This window comes from Labeo rohita, chromosome 13 (assembly GCF_022985175.1).
Source record: "Labeo rohita strain BAU-BD-2019 chromosome 13, IGBB_LRoh.1.0, whole genome shotgun sequence".
NCBI classification, from domain to species: domain Eukaryota; kingdom Metazoa; phylum Chordata; class Actinopteri; order Cypriniformes; family Cyprinidae; genus Labeo; species Labeo rohita.
This window is the reverse complement of record NC_066881.1, coordinates 24,719,223-24,743,282: the sequence shown is the minus strand read 5'-3', so window position 1 is coordinate 24,743,282 and position 24,060 is coordinate 24,719,223. Positions and strand designations below refer to the sequence as shown.

General features: G+C 38.0%; 1 protein-coding gene across 1 annotated transcript; it reads left to right on the top strand.

Annotated features, from left to right (window-relative positions):
* The first annotated feature begins 903 nt into the window (after positions 1–903).
* On the top strand, positions 904–22,349 carry LOC127175216 (uncharacterized). Its single transcript, XM_051126155.1, has 16 exons — positions 904–1,672; positions 1,789–1,839; positions 8,948–9,048; positions 10,020–10,149; positions 10,384–10,433; positions 11,074–11,182; positions 11,572–11,730; positions 11,812–11,929; positions 12,043–12,104; positions 12,194–12,319; positions 12,761–12,840; positions 12,943–13,083; positions 13,525–13,721; positions 15,173–15,302; positions 18,852–19,036; positions 21,720–22,349. Exons 1-16 carry the CDS (start codon positions 904–906, stop codon positions 21,928–21,930), a joined length of 2,619 nt encoding a protein of 872 aa, XP_050982112.1. The 3' UTR covers positions 21,931–22,349.
* The last annotated feature ends 1,711 nt before the right edge of the window (positions 22,350–24,060 follow it).

Below are 24,060 nucleotides of genomic sequence, written 5' to 3'. Positions count from 1 at the left end.
TGGTAATTTATATCGCATTATGAATTACCATTACCATCGCAATTATTTCAGTGCAAAAACTTGCAACTACCTGCACTCCAGTTTAGCCAGATGTGCAGATTGCACTGTACTGCATTAAATCACTGTAATTTATTTCTATGTAAACATGCCGTCTTTCTGTGCATTACTTAACCTTATTATAGAGTGCACCATATTCACAAAACAAAACCTGGTGCAATTTTGCATTTTGTTTATACATTTTTTTTTTTTTTTTTTTTTTTTATATATACTAGAAATCTCGATTAATTCTGATCAAATGAATGAGAAGAGCATTATTACCAGGCAAATTGTGGTCATTGTTAGTGACCTCCTAGTATCTTAGGTGATCCAGAATGTATAGCAGCATAGCTAAGCAAAGCACAGTTTTGGGAAAAAAAAAAAAGGTTTCACAGTTGTACTGGAACTACTGCAGTTTATCATGTAGTTTTATATGATGCTCCTTCTAAATAAACTGTAATTTTTCTATGTACACATTGTAAGGTCAGCTATGCTCTTAATTTTATTCACATCTCTTTGAGGGCAGAGCAGTGTCCTTAGTACTTTCCATATGAATGGCCCTTAATTCATCTCAAGTATTCATCTGAGCCAAAGCATAAAGCCTCATCCTATTCTCTTTCAGGCCACTGCTAAGCAACAACCTTTATTTTTTTTTTACTGCTGGAAGGGTTTTGGTGAGAGAGGCTTTCATATTGATGCTTTGTCAGGGTTTGTTTTCCTTTCGATAAAGGTTTAGTTGATGGAGGTAAAAAAAAAAAAAAAAAAAAAAAAGCTGTGTTCATCTCTCTGTGATCCTTAGACTTTTACTTTCTTCTGGGGCTGAGAGTGTCAGAAGGGCTTTTGGGGAGGAATGGGTAGGAAGTAACGATGGACAGGGCAAAACATGCGGATAACCGACATTCCAGGCGAGGAAACACCATTGGCGTTGTACAAAGGTTCCTGTGTTGCTCCTGCTTCCAGACGGGACGGAACGACCGCTTGGAGCATGATCAGGAAAAACCACAAAATCCCAAGGCTGTCGTGGATGAGGAGAACGTCCATATCGTTGTTGAAGACTTGGGAATAGACAATCCTGGATTTAGCCTTGCTGAGGTTGAGTGCTGCGGGCCTCCTCAACAGATCAACATGGGTCGTTCTGCTAGTTCCGTGTCCGTGTGCCAAAGAGCAGCTCTGAAGAAGAAGCTTGCACCACTTTCCTCGTTACCGCTTCAATCCAGAGCGATCCAAAACAATGAGGACGACTCTACTGTTGACTCTCTTCTATATGGTTCTAGCAGCACTAATGTTGGAGATGGTCTTCTCACTCCACCGGTCATTAACCTCATCCCTCCGACACCTTCGGATGTAATAGATGATGACCAGTTCTTTGACATAAACTCGGAAGAAGAGAGTCTGCAGCAAACGTCAGGCAGCGAAGGAGTGGACAGTATCAGCAGTGCAGCTATGGGAGAGCAGGAGAGCGAAGATGATGTAGATCAAGACGTGGAGTTTGAAGGTAACCTTAAGATCAAAGATGAAGAACATCCACAGCCTCAAGAGGAAGAAATGGCCAAGAAGAAGAGCGTAGACAAGTCTACAATTCACTTCTTACGTAGCACCTTTCATGTACCTCCTCTTCCTGAATACCCACGAAAAAGTAAGAGGGTTCAGCAATATGATAAGGCCACTGGCATATTTGTACATGACTGGCGAGTAGTTTTGCTTTAATCATGATAAAGTCTGAAATGGTTATTTGTGTGTTTGCATTATCAGGAAGCCTCAATACTGGAATCAGTTTGCTACAGTTCACTGAACATAATCTAGGTGAGTCTGCTTTGATTTGTGACGAATTCCCACAGTAGTTTTCAGTGCCTTGAAAATGCTTTTGAGGTCCTATGCACATGTTATGGAGTTTGATTCTCTTTTCAATTTAACCCTTGTGCAACCTTATGGACATTTTTATCCATTTTAGTTTTTTATTTATTTATTTTTTTAAATAAAAAAACAGCTCATAAATAATTTAATCTATAAATCAAATCTATAACTTTTTTTGGTTTCAGTTTTTTACAACTTTTTTAACTTCAACAATAATCTGCCAAGGGTCTTTAAAATAAGACCAAACTTAAGTCTGTACTCCCAAGCTTCTAATTTTACCTGTGTAACTTTTTTTTTAATTGATGCACAGGGGTTAATTATTAGTGTATTTTGCATATTGAACTGTTGTTTCAAGCAAAATTGAGAACTAAATGATAGACTGTACACTGTAAATTTTTTTTTACACTTTTTATGAATAACGTACAAAATGAGGCGTGAAGTTTTTTTTTTTTTTTTTTTTTTTTCAGTTAAAGTAGGTGCATATATTAACCTTCAGAAAATGTTAAATGTCAACCTTGAGAGGTCATGTTAAATTATAAATGAAATTTCATGGGCTTGCAAATCACATTATTTTTAATATTGCCTAAAATATAAAATAAAACTACAATGTGTTTACTACAATAAGTATAATATCAATATTAATAGTACAAATTCAGCTGATTGTCAAACTTTTGACATTGTATGATTTTTTTTTTTTTTTTAATTGTTAAATAATGCTGAAACGGGGAATATTACAAATTAGGCTAAATTGCATATTTTTTTAAATCTAAAAAAAAATGGATTTACTTTTTTATTTTAAAAAACTATTTAAATAGTGATGTTTTAAACTAGCTAGTGTTGATAACAGTCAAATTTTATATTAAATTATTTGTTATCAACACTAGCTAGTTTAAAACATCACAGTTTAAATAGTTTTTTTAAATAAAAAAGCATGTGTTTTTCTAAAGGTTAAGTTAGTTTAAAACATCAAATATATTAAACAATACCTTACCAAGCATATCTAATAGTTCTCATAACAAAAAAATGGGGTTGTGTCCAGGCCCGTAGGCAGCTATGAGTTCTGGACCTCAGTAATTTTTTCCTGTTCAGAAATAAAATTTGTTCTCTGAATGACTAATTTGCTGCTAAACTTATTTAGATATGGATGTCTGCATGCATGCAATTCAGTTTAGACAGTTTGCAAGAATGTGCACAGCCTCCCTGTTGCCAGATCCAGCTATTATAACCGTTTTTGTGTATATGAAGAGTTCAGATGCAAAACCAGCTAAAAGCCATCTCGGTCAAAAATGAGGTAATGATACTGAGTGAATGCTCCTGACACATATTATACGTCCATCAAATACTTTTACTTCAAACTCGTTAAATTGCAGCCTCAGCCCAATCAGAAGTGCCAGTACCTACATAGAAACCTATACAAAGTAACCAGAAAGAAATGCTCATTTTAAAGAAAAACGTCAGGTGGATTTAGAGGCTTTTGCATTTTGCAACTCTTCATATAATATGTAAATGTATATAGTGTATTTGTAGTTGTAGTTATTAGAGCACATTTTTTTTGGTTTGTTTTAATATGTATAATATGTATTGTTGCATTAATAATAAACAACTGATAAAATTATCAACCCCTAACTGAAAAAAAGCAATGTGAACGTCAAAATATACTATTTGTGGAAAATGCTGTATCAGTAAAAAGAGAGGGAATTAAAAATTTTGATAATTTAACCTAATAACAGAAAAATGATGGTGTGTATGCATCTATAAATACTTCAGATTTGGTAGGTAACAATTATGTAACCTTTAAAACAGCAGTTATGCGATGAGGCAGAAATCTAAGACAATCTGAATTGTTCATCTGTGTATATTTTCTAAAATGCTGAAATCTTGTCCATTGTGATTCATTCCTTTTAAGGTTATACTCATGTCCTCATCCAGGTGTGGTTTTCTATAGAAAGGGCAGAGGGTGTGGGTGGACATGCCACTGTGCAGGTCTCGTCATGCACAAAGCATCTCCTCACAGCAAAGATATTTAGACCCTTTAGTGAAGTAAGCTGTTGTTCCTTACCGAAAACTAAGGTGTTTATTGTTTGGTCTAGAGAAACGACACCCACTGAGGCACCGTTCTGTGACCAAGGGCTAATCTGTTTAGGACAAAGGTGTCTATGCTCTTGCAAAGGGCGGCTTTTGTAGATATTCATCCCAAGATTCCCCAGCGTGAAGCCATATGACCTGTTCCCAAGCATTGTATTCCAGTTAAAAACCTTCACACAGTTGTTCCAGGCGTCTTGAAGAAGTTGCCACAGATCTTCTGTGAATGAGTCATTCTCAGTGTTCGTTATTCTTTTTTTTTTTTTTTTTGTTTCCCCCTCTCATTTTACTACACCATTGGTAGTTGTGAATACACATATATGCCGAATAACATTTGAATGTTTCTTAATAATTCGCTTCTCTGAAAGTTCAGTGAGTTTGGTTCGGAGGAAACCGTATTCTTTGGTGCTCTGTTTCACACTGGTCCATAGTACAGTGGGGCCCTGTGGAAACAGCTGGCAGGGCGGAAAGACCTAGATACTTCCCACGATCCCAAAGGCCTCTCTCGCTCTGATCCTCCAAATATCTGCACCTCTACCTCCCTCGACCATGCGGTTTTCCATTAATCCACTTTGCAATTTACTGGCTGTTTGCAAGGAGGAGAATGTGTTGGACTGCAGCACATATGCGTGTTATTCTCCTGCAGCGAGATCTTGTCGTTGGTTCCCTCAGATCTTGACCTATGTTAAGTCCTTGGCTTTACTGAGTTTTCCCTGCAGTCTCAGGCCAGGCTCTGCACATATCCTCTTCCTGTTCACTGTCTAGAACGACCAGAGGCTGTCAGAAAGCCGACTGCACCGCACAGACCGTGTGAAGTGGCCCAGTTTCTTAAAAGCCTCCTGGACCATTTTGCCTCTGTCTGGGAACTGAACAAGCTGAGACACACTCTCGCTTTTTCATAATTACAGTTTGAATAGATTTAGTTGATACGGCTTAATTGAAGTGTATGTTTTGCAGGAACAAAAGTCTTGTTTGGACAGTTTCACACAAGTCTAGGAAGTTGGACCAATTCTGAATGTCAGTTTAAAGGTCAATTTGATCCCACAATTTAATTACTGTAGAAGGAAGTCACTTTCCTTTCCTCTTGCTTGTCAAGTAACATTTGTCATTTTAAAAAGTATAAAATGAAATGCATCTTACCAAGTTTGCAGTGAAACTTGCGGACAGGACAGCAGAGTCATTCAACAATCACTGTCATTCCTTTCATTACAGTCAGAAAAATAAGTCTGGTTGTTCAGTGTACTTAAGTGTGCAGTTCCCCTGTGTGCTGACTACTTTTTTCCCCTCCTTGTGCTTTCTGTCAACACAATGCATGACTTAAAATACAAAAAATGTTTTGCATTAACATGCTGTTTCCACCAAAAGAGATGTTTGCGTTGAGTTTACATGGTAGTTTTATATTAAGAAAAGTCATTTCCCACCACTGTCCATAACTGAATTAACTTTAGCCAAAGAATTACTATTTTTTCACACAGTCAACCTTATTTACCTGGCTCAGCAATCATCACAGTATTACCATTTTTAGAGAGCCAGCAGTAAATGTGCACCAAAAAAAAAAAATAAAAAAAAAAACAGATCATGGCTGAATGCTAAAAGATTGAACATAAATCTTAAAAATCTCAAATGAACTGATACATAGGCCATGATTAACAAACATCCTGAGTGAAGAATATTAAGTTTCAATCTATTAAGTTGTGTGTGTGTGTGTGTTTTGGGCATAATGTAGGTGATGAATAATTGTGCTACAACAACATATGCAAATGGAATGATCACTGCCACCTTGAAAATGCTAGTTCTCATAGTTTACAAATAACTGATCACATCTCGATATTTCAGCAGAACAGATTTTTACATATTGCTTGCCTAGCATCATTTTTGGTCATGGGGAAGTGCATCCACACTATGTGCATTAAATAGATGCTGAAATAGTTAACATGCATAATTGTAGACGTGCTAATTAAAGTTAATTCTCCTTAACGAGGAGATTCAACTCTGTTGGCTATCTAGTACGCCTTTTTTACGGGTCAGAGAGTTCACTGGAGGGACGGATGAGGTCTTATGTGATGCTTTAGGTCTTGTTCTCACACTGTTTGTGGCAAATGTCTGATATGGGAGGGAGTGAGCTTCCAATAATTCTCTCAGCTGTTTTTACAAGGCATTGCAGGGCCTTGCGGTCTGAATCATTGCAATTTCCAAACCATGTTGTTAGGATGCTTGCAATTGTTTCTCTGTAGAATGTGGTGAGAACGGGTAGGGGGGATGTTTTCCCCCCTCAGTCACCGCACAAAGAGATGCTGCTGTGCTTTTTTGCCTGGTGAGGTGGTACAAGTGATGTGCAGATCCAGAAACACCTCCATCCTGACTGTCTCTACAGGAGACCCATTGATGCGCTATGCGGTCTCAGTTTGTTTTGTCGACATTTAGAAACAAATTGTTGTTTGCACAGCGGTCTACTAGATGCTTCTTTCTGTGTGGTGACTCATCGTTGTCGCTGATGGGGCCCACTGCTGCAATGACATCCTCGAAACTTCATGCGGTTTGTACTGTGCTTGGCAGTACAGTTGTGAGTCATTAGGGTAAACAACAGCCCTGTGGGGCTCCAGTGCTCAGTGTGATGGTGCCGGACCAGTTTTTGCCTATCCTGAATGTCTGCGGTCTCCCAGTAGGGAAATCCAGATACAGAGGGAGGCGTTATTGTTGCGCAAGATCAGTTAGTGACATTTAAAGAAGCTATATACAGTGGTGATTAAAACTGGAGAGCAACCTACAATCTCCTAATCACTGTTTAGTCCTATTTGAAGTTATCCTAACAGGTAGAGTAGAAGGGCAGATTTTTAGACACATTTCATAAATTAATTGTATTCTGAAGCACAGTATAAAATCTTAAATTTAATATTTGAGAAGAAACTTACAGATACCTCCAAGTTATTTATGTTAATCTGGCACCTGGAGCTAAGTTCCTTAATTGTATCTCAAACCCTATTTAACTGACAGCATTCCTCCAATTTTTACTGAGATTGCAAAATGCTGGACTGCTCTAAAGTGACTGAAAACCTGCGACAGGCGGTCCAGACGAAGGCGAGAGTGATGATCCTTTCAGCCATTGCAAGAGAAGTTAGTCATTCCAGATCTGTGATTTTCTTAAATATTGCACGTTTACAATGACGCTAATTCATTCAAGTCCCACAAACAGGCTGGTCATCCTTATAAGACAAATGCACAATAAGACGGGATAATGCAGAAACTCTCAATGGGGAATCGGTTCAGCACTGCAGTTGGAATTGCTTGCCAGTTCAGTGCTGAACGGGCTAAGAATCTGTCTCTGCATTTTTTAAGGGAAATCGGACTGAAAGTGCACTCTGCAAGCTTCTCATCAGCAGAAAGAATCAAAAGGCTAAGCTTCTTTGCTTGCATGTTGTGTGGAGAGAGGAGAACTGGTTCAAAGTTCAATTTAGTGATGAGAGCAAGTTTAATTTATTTGGGTCTGATGGAAAACATTGTTCGGTGTTAAACTGAGGAAAGACTGAAGCCCAAGTTTGTAAAGAAGTCAGTGAAAGGTGGTGGAGGAACTGTCATGATTTTAGAGATGTTTTCTGCAGCAAGAGTTGGGCCTCTTCTATAGTTACATGGCAGGATGAATGCAAATGTTTATTAGAACCTCCTTCAGGACCCTGCAGTTACTTCGCTGCAAGCGTCTCCAAACAGCTAATTTTCATGCAAGACAATGCAAAACGGGTAAACCAGTTCCTTGAAGCTAAGAACATTAAAGTCCTGATCTAAACTCAATAGAAAATCTCTGGAAAATCCTTGGTGACGAAGTTATGGCTAAGGAACCCACTACAGTTACTAAACTATGGAAGAGAGTGGAAGACGAGTAGTCCAAGATCACACCAGCACAGTTTAAGAGACTAGTGATGTTGTGGTGTGTTGACAGGTGTGTTGAAGTCATTCAAAGCAAGGGTCTCTATACGTCCTCCTAATTTTTGACAGCTGTAACCTTTAAAAATTTTTGGTTTGAATCTTCTTTTGTGCTTCAGTGGTTACTGTTCTCTATTTTTAATCACTGTTTTCCACAAAATAATGTTTCTTTTCAATCTCTATGGTATACCTTTCCACCATGTTCCACTTAATATTTAACTGTTGAATTGATATAAGCCAGTAGTATTCCTCAGGCAATGTGCAGTTCAAACCTAGCACTGATGCCAAACACATACTGTTCCCTTTTATGCAGAATCTAGAGGGATCAGAGAGAGTGGATATTTGACAGGACTTAAGACCGTCATTTCAGTGTGTCAATTCCCAGCGCTTGTTTGTTTTTCCTGCTTTTTTTATGAAGGAAAGGGAGGGGGTTCAGAAAGCAGTGCGGTTATGGGAATGTTAAAATGTCTGCTGGCTGTGGGAAAACATAGCATGTCACTGGTCACTAAAGTATGCCACTGGCCAGACAGTCCCTCACTTGTCCTTTTCACTGTTAGCCCAGTTTTGCAACATCCCACAGTATCACAGTGTGGTTTGCTATGTGTTGGCATGTATTAACAGAGTGTGCAGACAAGGCTCATGATAAATCTTTGATGACTGATGCAACAGAGCCCATGTAAAAACAATCAAAGTGAAAAGAAAACACTTTCATTCCTTCCTCAACATTATTAGCTCAAGTATTAGCGCTAGGATATGGTGATTAAGTAACTGTTTCCGGCTGACATTATTAATTTGACGCAAATTCCGACCAAGCTTTCAAGTGTGTTTCACAGAGCACAATACACCAAATATGGTGCTCTGGATTGTCCAGACTTGAGTTTGAGACCAATTTTTCCCATGTTAACTTGAAGTTCTACTTGTTTTGTTTCCCAGAGATGGACTCAATGACCCAGACAGAGTTAGGGCTTCTCCGGATCCAAAAGTTCTTTCCCATCAGCTCAGAGGGTATCTGCTAAATGTGCTGACATCTTGGTGATGTGTTGTTTTACTCATTTAGATGACCTGAGCAACAAGGATGCCAGCTGCCATGAGTTGCTAAAGGAAGAGTTGAGGCTACTACCGCTAAGCAGTAAGATAAGCATGTTAACACACCAAAAGGTAAAATCACTGCAGCATTACCTTTACAAATGGTACCTGTCCTGTTGGAAAAAAAAAACGGCATATGCTGGTTAGGTATGTTTTGAAGCAGAGTAGCTGGTGTGAACTGGTTTAAACTGGTCCTTAGATGATCATGAGCTGATTAAAACCGGGCCTTGAGATCCTGTTTAGGACCAACTTAAACCATCTCATGACCAACTAAGAACCAGCTCACACCAGCTACCATGCTTCAAAACATACCTAACCAACATATGCCATTTTTTTTTTCAACAGGGTGTTTAATATAACTCATTAAAGGGGAAGTTCACTTTCAGAACAAAAATTTGCAGATAATGTACTCACCCAATTGTCATCCAAGATATTCATGCCTTTCTTTCTTCAGTTGTAAGGAAATTGTTTTTGGAGGAAAACATCAGGAGTTATCTCTATATAGTGGACTTCAATGGTGCCCATGAGTTTGAACGCCAAAAATGCAGTTTAAATGCAGCTTCAAAGGGCTCCAAATGATCCCAGTTGAGGAAAAAGGGTCTTATCCAGCGAAATGATCAGTCATTCCAACATACCCTAATTGTATTGACCCGGATTACACAGAGTATGCATGCACGCTGCATAGCTAGACAAGACGAGCATTTGAGGTTAAAAAGTATACTCTTTCCTTCTTCCCCGGCTGGGATTATTTTGTCTTTTGAGTCTTTTGAAGCTGCATTTAAACTGCATTTTGGACATTTAAACTCGTGTGCACCATTGAAGTCCACTATATGGAGATGATTCCCAAAATGTTTTCCCCAAAAAACACAATTTCTTTACGAATGAAGAAAGAAAGGCATGAATATCTTGGATGACAACGGGGTGAGTACCTTATCTGTAAAATTTTGTTCTGGAAGTGAACTTCTCCTTTAATACAACCCAAATTTCTTCATTTAAAAAGGATTTTACATGTATGAATGCTCTTGTTTGTCATTCTATCACAGAAAGCAGCTAGTAGGTCCTGTAGTTTAGGTGATACGGTGTCGAGAAGTCATACCTTTTACTCCACATGTCAAGGAAGAGATGAAGTCCTTGAAGATGAGGAATCCCCACGTCAAAGGAGGATAACTGTTGGTAAATATGTGACGTGGCCTTATACTGTGACCCACTGTTTGAATTACACACATTAGGATGCTATCTTTTTATTTATTTTGTATTAGACCCCTATGTGTTGTGATTTGAAGGCGTCCCACTAGACCTTTTAACTAACGTAACCTGAAGGACTTTCTTGGTCAAATAATTTAACCAGCAGCAAGTGAATAGGCTTCCTAAAATGGTAATGGACCTGTTATTTTTTCCTCTTGCCAGCATCGTACATTCCTCAGCCAAAGGACTGCGCTAGAGAAAGTGCAGTGAAGGTAAGGCCATTTTTGTATGTGTGTAAGATTGTGAAATATATTCTGACAAATTATAAAGATTATGAAAAATATTATTTTTTTAATTTTGATTCAGTTTCTCAAGTAGTTTTGGTTTTGATGACAATGCAGATTTGTTGTTGTTTTGCTTTCTAATCATAACATTATGTAAGATGACTCAGAGGATGTCTCATGATTTTTGGATCTGAGTCGAGTTAATAAACAGCAGACTTTTATTACTACATAATTTTGAACATACACCCTTTTTTCACCCCCCACTTACCATCTGGAATGTCAAAATGAGGAATATACTATAGTCAGTGAAAAGACTATAGCCATTTTGTAACATTTTAAGTGCATGTTCAAAAATACCCCTCTTTTTGATGTACAGAGCATCCACAGCTGTAAGTATACGCAAGTACTCTCATGCATCGTCTTTCACAGGAGCACAAAAAATTCTCCATGGTAAAAAAAAATGTTCTAAATTGTTTTTTTGTGTGGACACGTTTTTTATTGCATTAATTATCTATAAACATGGAGTAGTATGTTCATGAAGAGTTATTTAAAGTTAATGAATGTGTCTACATACATGAATTTTGGGAACTTCATTCGTACGTGTCTCTCTCTATCTTTCTGGATTTAGTGGGGTTCTAATGGGTGCAGAGCCAAAACTTTAGCAGAGTTGAACACGGAGGAGGTTTGTCAGTGGTTTAGTAATATTGGTCTACAGAAATGCCTGCCCTTCATTAGAGGTAAAGTACAGTTTGCACATTTGTTTGTCATATTCCCACCCTTTTAAATGTTTAAATTTGCCAAATATCCAGAGAGAAACAAATGCATAGCCACAAACCAATAATTGTTCAGATTATCTATTACTCATTTGCACTTTTAAGTTATTGCATCAGTTTAAGAAGCATTTCCATGCATCAAAAAGAGAGGAAAAGCAACATTTACTAGCTAATACAACACCATAGAGACTTTTACCACTTCTAGCTAATGATTTGCAAGGCCTATTTGTATCACATTCAAACCAATAAAGTGCTGTTTTAAAGATCCATTACTGTTATTTATCAGAAGCAACAGTTTGAAGAGATGTTAATGATGATAATTTTGTGGCTTCGGGGTGGATTAAACCTTACAGAGGCAGAGTTCAGTGGCTCTCACATCGCTTCTATTGATCTCAACACCCTTGAAATCCTTCAAGTGTCCAATCTGGAAGAGAGAGAGAAGCTGCTGTCTGCCATTTACCATGAGTTACACCCACCAAACTCCACCACCCAAAGACTCGACTCCCTCCTCGGTACCGTAATATAGTCATAAACTGTTTAAAACCACATCCAAGTACTTTTGTCTGCAGTTTTCTTTTTCTTTCTCTCAAAAGAAAGGTTTGGTCCACACAATGTTGAGAAATTCACAGCGGCTTTGGTGTCCATGACCAAGTCCAAATCTTCTCCTCACATCAGCAGAATCAACATGAGCCGATGCTCATTCAAATTCAGGTAAAGCGTCCTCCTCCTCTGTTAAATGTAAAACACTGCATTACCAAACATTTGCATTATTTACATAAGTGTTTACAGGTTGACCTGAATATGTATCCTGTTTTCTCTCACAGACAGAAAGAGCAAAATGCCAGATTTCAAAAGAACTCTCATCTCATTGAAATCACAGTCAATGGTACAATTCTGTCCATGCAATTTTGTCCCACCTAATAGATCATTGTATCATTTCTCAAATTAATTTTAAACCTTTTTATTTTGATTTAGCGCCAGATCGAACAGTTCATTTAAGGACTCCCAAAGAGACTAGTGTGGGAAAAGTGGTGGAGTCCTGTCTGAGGATGCTGGGAATTAATGAAGACAAAGATCACTTCAACCTGAAAAGCAGTGAAGGTTTTGTATAGAAAAAAAGCAAAAAAGATTTAAATATCTACAGCTATGCACATGTTTTCTTTTTATATGACAGCAGCACTACAGGTTAGACTCTCATGTAAAATATAATGCTTGTATATTACTTGCTGTAAATCAGATTATAAAATAATAATGTATATTTGCCTAGCATGCCCATTAATGTGTCCTTTGGGATAATGCAAACACACATACACGCATAAAAACCTAGGAGAGTATGTATTAAAAATTAATCAGAACAATCTGACTTATGCTCAATTTATTGTATTATTTTTAGGGCTTTTTCATTTGTCTTCTTTGGAAAAGATCAGCCATTTAGTCCTACGTTTGGAGAAAATCATATATGGCTTGTGGCTTGTAAGTGCTCTGGAATTTACACAGTGAATTTACTTTTACATACCGTCTCTATTTTTCCACGTTTTTCAGATGAGTTCTCCCCTGAGCAGCAGATTGGAGATTTGCCTGGCTCAGAGACGAGACTAATGGAGCTTCACTTATGTAGGAAGGTAGACAAAATTGCATGTTTTAGCAGAGTATTTCAGTGTGTAAATGAGTAAAAAAGCACACATTTAATTTAAAATTAAACTTTTGCCTCTCAAAACTTGTAGGAAACACAGAAAGAGGATTATTCGTCAGATAACATTATTTGTACCTCTGACGACATTCAGAGCAAAAAACTGCTAAGCAGCACCAGGAAGATCCAAGAGCTGAATCAACAGGTGGCTTCCCTTCAAAATGTCATCATACAGGTAAGCACATCCTTCTTTCTTCATTTTCTCCATTGTAAATAAACACTGGGGCTGGTTGTCACACAGGGAACAATATGGATTTTGAGGCAAAACGTCTGCTTATTTTCTCTTGTAGGATTCATTGATGGTTTCTAATTCACCCTTGTAAATATGAGGAATTCCTTTGAATTTCAATTTCAGTTTTAGTATCACTGTGTTTTCTTTTCAAGCATGTCATCTCAGGGTCTCTGTGTGTGTTCAATGAACTGCATCTTTTTTTTCTCCCCTGGGCAATAATAGTGGAAATGTTCAATAACTTTTTGTGTCTGAAATTTAGAGGTACTGTGTGTTCTTACACAGAACTAGACTTGCAAAAATAAACCTGCCCTGAGGAAAAAATGTGACGACTAACCCTGATTTCCACTATTGCTTTTAGCTGAACTGTGTCTGTATGATAACCAGGTTCAGGAGCTTTACCATGGTCTGGTAGCCTTCTGTTCAGAGCTGAAGAAGATGGAGGGGGAGATGGATACAGTGCAAACAGACAGTTTAGAAGTGAAGAGGCTTCTCAGTGAGGCCCAGGACAATCTGCAGAGGAGAAGACAGAGCCTTCAAATGCTCAGGGACAATCTTAACAGTGCACCAGTGCAGAAGAATAAGTAAGTACATGTTCTTATCATAAAATAGAATGTTCTGAAGATTAATACAGACCAGTTGGATAATTATATGGGATTGTCACAGGAAGTAGGGGAAGGGAAAGGAACTGTTCATTAATGCATTGGACTCTTTGGATAATGATGTGTTGCGTCTTCCAGTAGGAGAGGCTGGAAGAACTGATGATCAGAGCTGGTTTTGGATGCCCTTAGTGTAATTTACTTGTAAAGAGTGTACAGTACATCCTGTGATTTTGTGATGCTCTGTTTACACTCTGTTGCAGTTTATTTTTCTGTGGCGTCACTGAAGGTCATTTGGATGGGGGTAATGGGTAGTCCACAGATCTTTCTTAATTTCCTGAAGTGCTGAGAAAGCTGCTCCCTAGTCCACCTTATGAATAGACCCATCATGCCAATGTTTAATGTCATTTCTTAACATATTAAGATATCTAAATGGTTCTGACAATGTTTAAAGAAATAGTTTGCCCAAAAAATGACAATTCCGTTACTCGTCATTATGATGCTGTTTTTTTCAATGGAACACGAAAGTGGATTTTTTATTTTTATTTTTTTAAAGATCAGCCTTATCATATGAAAACGGTTACCTTTGCGAAACGGGAATCCATACCTGTTTCATTTATGAGGTGTGCAGATAAAGAGAGGGTGTTTGAGGAAAAAGCCAGTGTGGGTCTCACCCAGTAGTTTCCTGCTTTTTCTCAGCATTACGGCCTTTGATTTATTCTGACATCTTTTCGAGCTGAACAGATTGAAAGCAGGAATGGATAAGGGTGTGAGAAAATACCATCATGAATCAATATGTCCAAGTCCTCATTAATTACCTGATAAGCCACTTAAGTTGAAAGCTTATTGTTTTTTGTTACGTTATGTCCTTCATGTGCTTGGCCATTTCCCCAGCAAAAATGCAAACAAATCTTTCAAGTTTCAGGGTTTTTGGATGACATTAATCTAAGATATTTGGGTCTGAGAACATGAGAGCTTTAAACTGCTTACATTTATTTAAAATGGAGCCGCAGAATAATAAAAAGCCAAATCTTTGATATGAAGTGACAGAACGTTGGAAGTCTTTACAGATCAGCTTCCTAATCCAAGACAAAGCTTACAGGAATAGTTCTCTAAAAATAAAAATTCAGTCATAATTGACTCCCATGTTGTTCCAAAGCCTGTTTTCTGAACATAAGACGTTAATTTTTAGAACACTGAACACTTTTTGTATGTAAAAGGAACTTTCAAAGCCCAAACTGCTTGGAAACAATAAAAGTATCATAAAACTGGACCATATAACTTGTGCCCTGTATTCCAAGTCTTCTGAAGCTGGATGGTAGCTTTGTGTGATGAAAAGACCAAAATTTAAGTCATTATGAGGATAAAAATTCTCAGAATTGGCTTTAAGTGAACTATTCCTTCAAGGGAGCAGCTTGTGTTTGTTTACTCCTCAGGCCATCAGAGGTCCGACTTCTGGAGAAGATGAGGCTCAACTGCCAGGTGTTTAAAGATGAGATCACACTAGTCCACCTCAGTCGACAGGTGGCTCACCTGCGTGAACTTCTGGAGAAGACTCAGGCCAAGGTGAGTCTGAAACCCCTGATCTACTGTAGTTTCTCAATGTTTTCAGAGTTTCCTGGTGCAGTATGAAATGATATAGTGCTGACATGTGAACGCAGGCCAGTAGTTATTATTTTAGACCACATTTTAATGAGGCTGAACATATGGTACTAATGTGAGCATTACAGTCTTGGCTTTTCCCAATATGCAAGCACTTTGTTGGACATACAAAAACATTTGAGGGAAAAATGAACACAGTTAATCGACGTGAAGTCCTGAAGCTTTTCTTGTAACGCAAGTTACTGCTGCTTTTCCTTTTGCCGTCTTTCAAACAAATGGGAAATTAATTAATTGTCCTTTCACAATGTTAGTCACCACAACAGTCACTGGCACCAACGTCACTCGTTTTTCAAAAGCCAGGATGACACAAAATGCTAGTGTAAAACTATCCACATCGTGGCCGTACCTGTGATTCTTTCCCACCTCTGTCCTCCTTTAAAGCGGCTCTTTCATCTCATCGGTAGAGACCTAACGAGGTGCCATGAAAGGACACATGCCGACCGGGGCTTTGGAAGAAAAGAGCGTGTCACGTTGCCGCCCTCAGGCCACAGTCTTTAGGTGCTGAGTTGGTGGGAAAGCAGCAGTGGCGCTAATGTTTATCATATGACCTAATCAGGGGAAAGGCGCAGGTCAGGACACAGAGCAGTCTGGGAACTAATACAAGCCTAGGCCCTAATAAGGAGCAGGCTGCCATTTAGTTTTCCTAGATTATCTGACAATAAGGAAATATTTCATCATCGCCTCTAATCTCTGCAATCCGTCGTGACTGCAGTGCATCAGAAAAGACAGGAAGAGGGCGGTAGAAGTTTGATGTGGTGGCAAATGTGAGGTCTCAAACTCAAATACAGGGATTTAGGGAAAAACCCCTCTAAATGATATGTCCCAAACCTTTTCTAATCTCCTCTTTTTATTTCAATTGAAATGCTCTTCATTTCCCTTCAGGACTCCAGATGCATACTAGGATTGAGTTTCACTATTCACATGGGAAAGGTGGTCGAGATACTGCGATTGCGGCCAAGAACGAGAGCTCCCAATAGTTGGGCTCACTCTGATTGTTCCCTCTTCCTGATGTCTTGGCGGTCACCGTGTTGAGCTGCACTGGCGGCTAAGAGGCCCAGTGGCTAATAGTTGTGGCAGCATTTGGCTCTCTTAAGGATTTATAGTCCATCTTGAGGTTGCCATTTTACTGCATGCAACACTACGCTCCGGGGCCCTGCGAATCCGTTATTGTAACTGACAGTACCTCACTTATATCATTAATACCAGCCACGCTTTTCTAACCAAGTCCGGAAGCCTTTCTCATGCGAAACACAATCCTACAATCCAGGGCTTGGCACGGCTTCCTCTCCCATCTCGTAAGAGTTAGGGGATTTCTGAAGGTGTGCCCGTTTCTCAACTGATTGTTCTTCGCACAGCACCTCCCATTCCTCTACGGTTTAAAAGGCACTTGCCAAGTAATATTCTGTGTTTCCATTGTTCAGCTTGCTCGTATTTCTGTTTGCGCCATGGCCAGTAGCTATTCCTTCACTTCGCTCCTGGTTCACCAGGTTAGTATAAGGGCTGGATGACATTACAAGCAAATGAAAGTTGACCGAAATGATTAATTCTTAAGTACCTGCCCTTTTGCTATTTCTCTTAAGTAATTGAGCGAGGCCCAAGCTATGCGTCCTGCCCTAGGGAATCCAAACAGTGGGGTGATAAGGGCTCCTAAGCATTTCTGCAGGGGGGTTTCCTGTGTGAGCGAGCTGTCTGGTGCCCCTGTCTGAGGAGAGGCTCAGTAGCCTTGGCCGCAGGGCTTTCACACGCTAGGAGTCTCGAGCCCTCACCTCGGCTTTCTGTTGCGTGTTCAGAGAAACCTGATCACTCTACATCTATCTTTTCACTCATTTCCTGTATTCAGTCTCTGTCTCAACTATTAGTTTGGGGGTGTGGGTTTATGTGATCCTGCATGTTTACCACTGATGGACTCATTAGTCATCATGAGTCATGACATGTTTTGCCCCTTTAGTAACCTGTTTTATGGCTTCATTTGTATGTATATTTATATTTTAAATATATTACATTTACCTGTTTTATGCTTTACAAGGATCAGATATATCTGATAGAAAGGACATAAACTTTAATGGCTGGTACACTTTAACAAAGATTTTCAGGCAGACATGTTTATGGATAAGCTAATGTAATAAGGCTTTAGTAACATCACTGTAGTACGAACAGTGTTGGGCGTGTTAGTTTAAAAAGGTAATTAGTTATAGTTACTAGTTACTTCTCAAATAGTAACTGTGTTACATCATTATAAAAGTAACTAATTACCAGGGAAAGTAACTATTGTTACTTTTTTTTTTTTTTTAAAAATATTCAAATGTCAAATAACTTGGATGTCCCCAATATTAAATGTTAAATGAATGAAATTGACACTAAATAGAAGAAATTATTATTATTATTATAAAACATTGTACACTAATCTACACTATTTTAATGTTGCTGTGGGACAATGTGAGAGACACCTATCAAATTTAATAAATTACTGTAAATACTGTGGACAACTTAGTAATAGAATCGCCATTGGCTAGTCAATTGGCTAGTCATTTTTTTTTTTTTGTTTACTCACCAGACTAATATTAAATATCTGATATATGAAGCTTAATGGCACATTTTTTAAAATATCTAAAAGTACACTTGTCATAATATGATATTATGATAATTTAGCATTAAACGTTTATAGTTTAGTAATTAGAATAACCATGTATGAATGCATATTTAGCATGCTGACTAAACTTAGGACTGGTGGTGGTGGATATTGTTTTAATTGAGTGTTTCTATAAAAAAATGGACGACAGGGATGATAAGAGGTGAGTACCAGCCAGTGAGATTGCCATTTGTGTATTAGTTCCGCCTACTACCAGAGAAACCGGCAGTTTGAAAAGCTGGAGAAATCCAAAGGAACTCCGTTATTTTGACAGGAAAATACAACAAAGAGTATCATTCACATGTTGCGGGTCAGTTCTGCATGATGTACAAGACTCTCTCGTTCTGTATCTTTCCTTGTGTGTGTAAGATAAAGTGACGGCTAGTCATGTGCCTTCACACAAGAGTTTACGGTTCGTCAAATACAAGTGCGCTGCGCTTCCATTAAGATGAACTGAAAAATAAAATTATAACGCATTTTATTGTCAGTAATTGATTTGATTAAAAAAAAAAATAACACCATTAGTAACGCTGGTTTTTTATAAAGCCGTTATTCCCATCACTGGGTATGCGTGACAAAAACTGAATTTTAAATCTTGCTTAATCCACAAATAATGAAGCTCGTTTTTTTTCTACAGCAGTCAGTTAGTGCAAGCTGTCAGCTTTAACACTTCACACTTTTAAAAGTGTTGTTTCAAGGACAGAACCTTTGGCTCTCCAGTTCTGTTACTATATAACAAGAGCAGTGTCTTGATTGAAGTGAGCCGCCAGCTATTCACTGCATTCAATGCTTGTTCAACGATTTTTTTTTTTCTTTTCCTGCAGGAGAAAGCCGAAAGGAAGAGTCCTACTCTGACTCAGCTGGTCTCTTTGCAGTCTCCTGTCATGTTGGTGGCCACCCAAGTGAAAGCAGACCCAGACGGTCATTATGGTTTCTCTGCACACTGGGTAGATGGCCAGGGTCTGACGGTGGTACATACTGAGGGTACTAATCTCTGTTTGAATGACAGGTAATTGTCAGCACATCATTTATTAATGTAATCTATCTTTTTAGCATGTTGTCAAGCTTTTCTTTTACCTGCTTCAAAATTTTTATTTAAAACATTTAAAGGAACAGTCCAATCAAAAATAAAAAGCTGGGACAACATTTTTGGGTGATGTGTTCCTTTAAGTGATTTCCACCAACTGTAACCTTTGGGTCAAAGTCTTAAAAACAACTGAAATGTAAAAGAATGTGAGATCAAAGAGGTCATTTCAGTGCAGTAGATGTTTTGACGAATTAAGCTTCTAATTGGCCTTTCATACAACATGCCAAGAGACATCCCAAATTTTCCAGCCTTTAAGAGCAGAGGGGATCACAGAGGTTCCATCAACTCTTGTGTTTTTTCCTCTGTTGCTATGGAAATTTGTAGGAGACAGGGAGCATAACAGGAAAACACTGAAATGTAAAACTTGGACGACTAAGCACAAGGAACAGATAAAAACATGAATAATACATGGCCTTGCAGTTGAAGTATTCTGTTTGTGAGTTGGGTCTTTACAGAACTCATAACCATATGCATGTACATAAGCACAATTAAGTGGAGGACGAGGACCAGAGGGAGGGAGGGGCAGAACATAATAAAAAAAATTTGCATATGTACTTGCGGGAAAGTGGGATCTGACTCTGAGCAACTGCATGTGTTTGGTAGCTAATTCCCAAACCTCTGGCAAAACACTTTTCACAGTCAGCGAACAAATATAAAGGCAACAGTCTCTTTCCTATTTACAGAAACACAGTGTTTTTAACAGAGCTCACGAACGCACTAAATTTAACAGGCTTAAAAATAGTTTTTTGCAAGATAGGCTCATTGGAAATACATGCCTCTATATACAATATCTGCAAAACTGAAAAACGTATCTGCATGTATGAATCTCTGCAGTTTCCAGTTGAACACTAAAGGCAGTAAAACAAATTTTATTCCTTTTCACACAAAGTGTGATTTACATGTATAGAGTTTAGATTATTAAATCTTAATTTTCACACAATTACTTGCAGAATATTATGACTTCAAAACAATTTTAACATTCTGCACGATTTAAAAACTACTTTTGAATGTTGTCGTCACATACACAGCTTCATATACATGAGTTTGCAAATTCATTAGGTTTGCCTGGTAGCTCATGCAATAGTGTTGCACTTGTGAAACCATGTGAAACTATAGTTTGACAAAACAGCTCAAATCCACATAAGGAAGTTAAAATAGCTCAGCTGCATCAAACACATGCGTTTCTATATCACTTTTGCATTTGTTAACACTATCGGGTAGGTTTAGGGTTGGGTTTGATCAAGGGGTATTTCCAACACGATAGAGGATTAATCTTTAGCAGTGTTGGGCGCGTTACTTTAAAAAAGTAATTAGTTATAGTTACTAGTTACTTCTCACAAATAGTAACTGAGTTACATTATTATAAAAGTAACTAATTACCAGGGAAAGTAACTATTGTGTTACTTGTTTAAAAAAAAAATGGCCAAATATATATCAAATAACTTGCCCCCAATATTAAATATGGTAAATGAATAAAACATTGTACGCTAATCTACACTCTTTTAATATTGCTGTGGGACAATGTGCGAGACACTAAATATCAAGTTATGGGGGTCACGGACATGAAAAACATCCCACGGCAACACTGTTAAACCATCCGGTGCGGTCGGTCTCATTTGTTTCTTGATTACCGCAAAAAGAACTAAAAAATAGTGTCATTTTGAAACTGCAAAGGGTCTACTTTTATTTGTGTATAGTCATAATAACAAGAAAACAATGTGCTTTTGTAAAATAAAATAAACAGGGTGCACTCTCTGCCGTCTCGATCTCAGTCACCTCTCTTCACAGACATGTAAACAAAACAACCTGAATCTCTTAAGAATACATGCCTTATAGACATTAAAAAATAAATGTATAGAAAGCTTGAAATGTGTACTTTTAAATTAAGTGAGTCACGTCAAAAAAATTTTAGTAATAAAGTAATTCTTATGATGCCAACACGAGCTTCAGTCTTTCCTGTCTAAACTCATCAGTAATGTAATCACTCCGAGGCTCTGCCTTTTAAATTTTAATGCAAAGATGCGCGGGCATGTAGGTAAACGCCCACAACAAATGTCAACATTCATCAAGTTCATCTCGGCTACTTTTCATTTCAGGAAGAAGACGCGCTGAGATGAATAAGCTAGAATTTACCTCAGAAAAGTATAGTAATGCCACAATTTATTATCAGTAACGGTGTTGTAACTGGGTAAACAGTAATTTGTTTGCTTACTCGTTACTGAAAAAAGTAATACCGTTAGTAACGCCATTTATTTATCACTGACCTTTAGCGACACTCCCTGGATATCTGAATTCTGAACAGCCGTAATATGTACCTCAAGCAGCGTAATAAAAACGCAGGAATACATGTCTGTACCAACGTAAAAAAATGTGCTATGGTGACATATTGAACGTGTGTTTTAGCACCACTTTTTGGACATTTCACTTTGAAACTGCTATGGAACTTGCAGTGATGTACGTAATTGCAGTGTTGCATAAATGTAAATAGAGGCATGTATTTTCATGAACCTGGGTTGGTTTTTCATGTGATCCATTAAGATTTTTATCCCTAAATATGGGTACATGGTGTCCCTGCCATACTAAGGATGTGGGTGTCTTGTTTCAGGCTGGTGGAGGTAAATGGAGCGAGTGTCTTGGGGAGCAGTGAAGATGAGCTGGAGTTGCTGCTTAAGACACACACTGCCCATATCATTGTTCTTCGCCAGCTGGCCCAAGAACTTCCACAGGAAGACCCTTCTGCCACCCACTTCAGACAGACTTCAACTCTCAGGGATCACCAGGACATACAAGTGCTGCAGAAACACCAAACAATATAAAACAACTAAACACTGTTCAAATTAATATTTTCTTTCCTGTCTTACTGGAGGAACACACTCAGACACATCTGACATGATCATATCTTTTTAGTTTTATCCTACTTATTAATTTAATGACTTTGGATCTTGTAAGAGAAGAGGTTTATATGTATCCTAAATAACAGTCTCCGGGTCATTTCAGGGCAATTTAATTTTTTGGGTGGGTATGACTTAGTGTTTTTGGGTTGATACTAATGTAATAGCTATAGTCTCAATTAATGGGTGGGTCAGTCAAAAACTGCTCATAAAAATGGCAATTGCATGGGAAAAAAGGCATTTTGGATTCTAAATTGCATTCAACCATGAAGGTCAAGTTGGCAAAATAAATCAGCGTCATAACTTTCACTTTGTACATTTTTTTGAAAAAGCAGCTGTGGTGAAATGGAAGGCAAGGAAACTTCCTATAAGACTGACATTAATAAAAATACAGATATCAAAGCTGAACTTTTTTTAAAAGGGTAATTATTTATTTCCATGTCAAAGATTGACTCAAAGAGCATCATGAAGTGATGTAATGAAAGTACTAACCACTTGCTTGTATTTTTATATGAATATACAAAAACATGGAAGCAACAATTGCCCCACCTCTCACTTTGTAAAACAGAAGGGAATTGTATTCAGATGTGGAATATTCTGTCAGGCAGGGCACAATTTTTTAGTTGCATATCCTGACCTGACATTTCTTTTGGTGTTTTTAGAAGATTTAATCCAAAATTAGTGTTGAAGGAGAGCCACACACACAACATGTGACAGACGTGCTAGTTTAGCCCCACATCTTGATTCCTCTGTGGACCCCGTGTATCCGGTCTTGTGGTTGAACCTTGTGGGTTTCATTGTAAGCCTATTAATAAGAGACTGGGCATTCTAGCTGGCATGTGGGACCCGCAAATGGAGAGAGGTGACCTGACCCATGACCTCTTGACATTTGCGGTGGAATTATGTGGTCATGTGAATCTAACTGTGGGAGTTGAAGAAAATCTCAAGAATAGGAATCCTGCAATTAGTGACGTAGTGGAAGCGAATTACACTCTGTGTAAGTATGTTCAAGTACAGTGTGTGATTCATTTGCCATTGTGTTCAGTGTTTTGAGTGTTTTTCTCACAGGCAACTGAAATGTACAGTACGTTGCGTGAACGCTAATCTAGGGTACAACTAATGCATTCATCAAAACTGCCACATCTGTCATCAGACAAATGTGCCTTTGGTGAATCGGCCCATGGGAAGTATAAAACAATCAACAGGAAGTGTCCATCCAAAGTTAATACGATAAAGATAAAATATGGTTTAACTGCACAAACTGTTCACACAAGGGAGGGCAATCCAAACACACTTTCATAAACAGGGCTGCTGGCATGGAAAGAAAGACATTGTGGGATTCTCAGTAGCCTACGCCCTTCCCCACCCTCTCCAGTTGTGACATGTCTCCTAAAAATGCTCTTTCTTTATTTTCTTTTTGATAAAGAAAAACAACCAAGGCACCAAAATAAAAACAAGCATAAGAGTAATGAAGAGAAGATTGATTTATAATACAAAAATCATAGTTGCACAAGAGTCAAAAATGCAAGAAAATGAAAGATATTAAACATCTGTATCAATTGCTAAATATTAAGAAAGTGAATACAGTTCTCTCATAACTTGAGAGCAAAACATGTTTCTGATTCCCGTGGGTTTTATTTCCTTTGTTTTCCCTCACAACTAAACAAATCTGACAACAAACCCATCTAAAGTAATAATTAATAATCTCTTGAGACAAATGCTGCAGTATATCCATCTACTTTTAATCATTATTTTGCTAAATGACAGAGTGCTGTTCAACTAAAACACGCATGAAAATATGTAATTGTTGGAATCATAAGTGAATTATTTTGGACATTATAAACTTGGTAATTAATTTAAATAAGTGTAATAATGTGTAACTTGCAACTGAAATTGGTTTAATTATTTTGATTAGTAATAGAAAATGTCATGTCATGACTCGTTTAACAATATTATGTTAATTAATACCATTATTTAAATGTACATTTTATTTTAGCAGCATTTTAGATTTCAACATTTTTAGGGCCCGAGCACCGATGGTGTGAGGACCCTATT

Bases quoted from the DNA above. Each gene is read 5' to 3' on its own strand.
- LOC127175216 (XM_051126155.1), top strand. From the start codon at position 904: ATGGACAGGGCAAAACATGCGGATAACCGACATTCCAGGCGAGGAAAC. The intron at 11,731-11,811 runs GTACCGTAATAT...TTCTCTCAAAAG, and splicing joins AAGACTCGACTCCCTCCTCG to AAAGGTTTGGTCCACACAAT. The intron at 13,722-15,172 runs GTAAGTACATGT...TTTACTCCTCAG, and splicing joins GCACCAGTGCAGAAGAATAA to GCCATCAGAGGTCCGACTTC.